The sequence below is a fragment of the Zeus faber genome (genome assembly GCF_960531495.2).
Source record: "Zeus faber genome assembly, chromosome: 13".
NCBI lineage: Eukaryota > Metazoa > Chordata > Actinopteri > Zeiformes > Zeidae > Zeus > Zeus faber.
The window spans coordinates 18,551,272-18,553,210 of NC_137198.1; the positions used below are offsets into that span (position 1 = coordinate 18,551,272).

Here is a 1,939-nt window from a genome sequence, read left to right on the forward strand (position 1 = left end):
CCTCCAAGTAGGGCAAACATGAGTCGGCGGCGTTGCAACGCGGAGCTCGAAGTGCTCCAAAAGTAATTAAGGTTCCTCCTCTTAATTGATAACAGATCCGGCCCCGCTTTGTTCCGCTGCCAGAACGAGAGCGAGCCGTGGATTTCCAAGCTCGCGGAACTACCTTCGTATCCTCGCAGTTGATCATTTTCGCCGCCCGAACACGGCTGTGCACATGAGCAGATGCCGCGCTCCGTTGCATTCCAAGTTCGGCCATTCCAAGTTGGTAATTTTGAGTCGGTAGTCCTGAGTGGGTATTTCCCGCTTCCGAGCTAAATGTGTTCCACTGGCTCCATTTAGGGAAAGCATGGACGCCCACAGTAAGTTTTTGGGTTGTTTTTTTAAGACTGTGAATTCTACAAGCATCTCGAGCTACAGAGACTACAGAGTGGTTGAGATCCAAGTTTGTGCCGAACTTTTGTGATAGGGAAGCTGCCGTGACGTCAGCTCTGTTATCTCTGTAAATTCGGTTCCAGGCAACCAGCTAGCCTGAAATCTTGACTTGGAATTGCGACTTAAATAGCCGCCCCTTTGCACTTTTCCGAGTGGGAGGTCGGGTTTTTCTGAGTTCCGACTTCAACGGAATGCGACAAGACTTGATAAGAGCGGGGCCTTGATACAATGGAGTTGTGCTTAGAAATGAAAGGCAAAATAACCAATGAGTAATTAAAAGTATTGTTTGAAGTATGAATGAAGTTCTTAATAAGTATAAATATGGACTGGAATGAATATCTTCATTTGTCATTGTGCGAGCAGGCGACAACAACATCAGTCCCTTGTATTTGACCCATCTTACACCTAGGAGCAGTGGGCAGCCACTGTGCCGCGTCCAGGGAGGCTGGTGCCTTGGTCAGGGCCACTGACAGAAGTATTAACTCCTAACATACATGTCTCCGACGGTGGTAGGAATCCCACAACAAAAAGGCCCCGGGACGGCCAGGGTTTCAACCCAGGACCTCCTTGCTGCGAGGCACCGGCGCCAACCACCGAGCCACCGTGCCAGCCGGACAAATGACACCGAGGGGGTTTTTCTTTGGCGCAAATCACGAAGAAACGTATCTACAGCTCAAGGACCTTTTCTCAAACCCTATTCCCCTCGCTTGACTTCCACTTTGAGGGGGAAACATGCATTTTACCCACATTTGTAAGAAGGAAATCAATTTTAACTAGTTCCTTACAATTTATTTTCAGTGTTTCATCTTTCATGAGTTTGCAGGCTTTGAAAGAGGAAGACCGAATGGGTTTTTTACCATGACCATGAATATAATACTCATAACATTCATTAATGACAACATCGCCAGCTTAACTGCCCTGCATCCCTTCAATTTCAGCGGTTTGTCGATGTCCAGGGATGAGTTTAGGCCGATTACTGCTCGCAGATGTCTTTGAGTCTTAATTAGTTCACACTAAATCTGATGACTTGAGGTAGGTACTGGAGGTTTAAATGTATATTTAATAGAAGACAGACAATTAATTCTATGATACAGAACCCAGAATCGCGATTGTGGCGCCAAATAACCTCTTGGATCTAGAATCTTGAGTCTTGAATCTTGAATCTTGAATCTTGAAATCACCACGTTAGTGACAACCGGCACAACTCGCGAAAACTGGTGAAACTGGTAAATCCACGGGAACTAGAATACTCTCCTCGTGACCGTGGGGGGAGCTGCTTTCCAATCCTTCACCTCAGAAACCCCAAAAAGGCTCCTTCCCAGGTTCAGCAGCACCAAAACCGTCCCTTGAAAATGGCTTTAAATCATAATTACCAGGGTTTATTGATTGACTCCAGTAGTTTCATCAAAGACAGTTTAAGGTCATTTCGTACCTAATTTTAAGAAAGAAAAATTATGGTCATATCTCATAATTCAACTAGTTATTTGGGCAAAACGTTTCTGTCAAG

The 1,939-nt window shown here is 45.5% G+C and overlaps 1 protein-coding gene across 1 annotated transcript in view; it reads left to right on the forward strand.

Moving 5' to 3' along the window:
• Nucleotides 1-346: 346 nt before the first annotated feature.
• The window catches only part of pax1a (paired box 1a), a gene marked incomplete at both ends in the record, with an annotated part of 11,181 nt that continues 9,588 nt past the window's right edge, over nt 347-1,939 (forward strand). Inside the window, 1 exon segment of the mRNA XM_080012050.1 lies at nt 347-359. Within this exon segment, the coding sequence (XP_079868176.1) occupies nt 347-359 (13 nt within the window).